The sequence below is a fragment of the Sinocyclocheilus grahami genome, unplaced genomic scaffold (assembly GCF_001515645.1).
Source record: "Sinocyclocheilus grahami isolate Dianchi unplaced genomic scaffold, SAMN03320097.WGS_v1.1 scaffold1435.1, whole genome shotgun sequence".
Classification (NCBI taxonomy): domain Eukaryota; kingdom Metazoa; phylum Chordata; class Actinopteri; order Cypriniformes; family Cyprinidae; genus Sinocyclocheilus; species Sinocyclocheilus grahami.
In genome coordinates this window covers 211,711-213,381 of record NW_015506614.1, presented here as the reverse complement: position 1 = coordinate 213,381, position 1,671 = coordinate 211,711, and the positions used below count along the sequence as shown (strand labels likewise).

Genomic DNA, 1,671 nt, shown 5'->3' with positions numbered 1-1,671 from the left:
CTAATAATTGTATTAATGTATTTATTTTAGATTTGTGTTAATTATTACAAATACATTTCATATAAATTAATTAAATTTTTAAGCATTCTTTATATATATATTTATACATGTATGTGTGTGTTTGTGTATACACATACGGTGTATATATATATATATATGTGTGTGTGTGTGTATGTATGTGTATATATATATATAATTATTTAAAAAAAATTTTTTATGGAAAAGTTAAATTCTGATAATGATTTGATTATTAATTAATAACAAATTTTTCATCCGCAGAGCTTCCGGTTCCTCTGGCGGGTCAGTTCGTGTCTCCTCCGGTCCGTACGGCTGCGGCGGGTCACGCCTGGGTCTCGGTGGACGAACAGTGCCATCTGCATTACGAGATCGTCGTCAACGGCCTCAGCAAGAGCGAAGACACCTCCGTCAACGCTCACCTGCATGGATTGGCCGAGATCGGCGAGATGGACGACTCGTCCACCAATCACAAGAGACTTCTGACTGGCTTCTACGGTCAACAGGTAAACGAATCAAGACACTCCAAGTTAAACATAGTTTGGCATCATTTACACCCGGCGATAATGTAAACTGCGTGATTGCAGCACAACAAAAGCATGTTTTCTTTGGCTGCTCCGGCGAAATCATGCCAGAAACAGACAAACACGGTTCTGCTGTTATTTATTAAAATGCTTTAAAGGATTTGTTTATAAAACAAAGCTGGCGTTTTCCAAAATGAGCTGAAAGCAGAATTGCATTCAGTATTTGTAGGTTAAATGCATTTAATTCTGCTTTAACATTAAGAGTTCATCTCGTCCTGTTTGCACAAATGTACACAAACTGTCTCTCTGTCTCCTCCAGGCTCAGGGTGTGTTGAAAGATATTAGTGTTGAGTTATTGAGGCATTTGGACGAAGGCACGGCTTATATTCAGGTCAGCACCAAAATTAATCCAAGAGGAGAAATACGAGGACGGGTGAGTACAAAAAACACCTCAATGCTATACAAATGTTCAACAGTCATTTTGTTTTCCACCTTGAAACTTTTTTTTTTTTTTTGCTGCTGAACCTTTGAGACTTTGCCATCTGATCTTATATATTTACATACAAATTTTATTTCAGAATTCAAAAAAATATTTAATTTTAATATAATTTATATGAATTTTAATGTAAATATGTATTTAACGTTGTTTGATTTAAAAAAAAAACATTTTTTTTTTTTTATATTTATATTTTTTATATATTATTTAGCCCCTTATTTTAATACTAGTATTTTACCTATATTTGGATATTTTTTTGTCTGCTTGTTTATTGTATAATGCTTTCACAAAATGTTATGTAAACACAATCATGCTAACAGAGTACTTTAAATTCAAAACTGAATTAAATACAAGTAATATATGTTAAACCTTTGTATTTAATCGATATCTTCGTTTTCCAGATTCACGTTCCCAACAGCTGTGAGTTGGGTTCCCGCGGTGAAGTGGTCGAGGAGGCAGAGTTTGACGATCTCGTATTCGTCCGTGACCCGGCCGAGCTGAGGAAAGACCCTCACACGTGCTTCTTTGAGGGAGAACATCATGCGCATGGGTCGCAGTGGACGCCGCAGTACAACACCTGCTTTACCTGCATCTGCCAGGTAACACACTCTCTCTCTCACACACACACACACACAC

The 1,671-nt window shown here is 36.2% G+C and overlaps 1 protein-coding gene across 1 annotated transcript in view; it reads left to right on the top strand.

Annotated features, from left to right (window-relative positions):
• The window catches only part of LOC107570268 (chordin-like), a 26,784-nt gene that overhangs the window by 20,135 nt on the left and 4,978 nt on the right, over positions 1 to 1,671 (top strand). Inside the window, exons 10-12 of the mRNA XM_016256478.1 lie at positions 280 to 521; positions 859 to 972; positions 1,437 to 1,634. Coding sequence (XP_016111964.1) covers positions 280 to 521; positions 859 to 972; positions 1,437 to 1,634 — 554 coding nt within the window. The remainder of the gene's footprint in view (positions 1 to 279; positions 522 to 858; positions 973 to 1,436; positions 1,635 to 1,671) is intronic.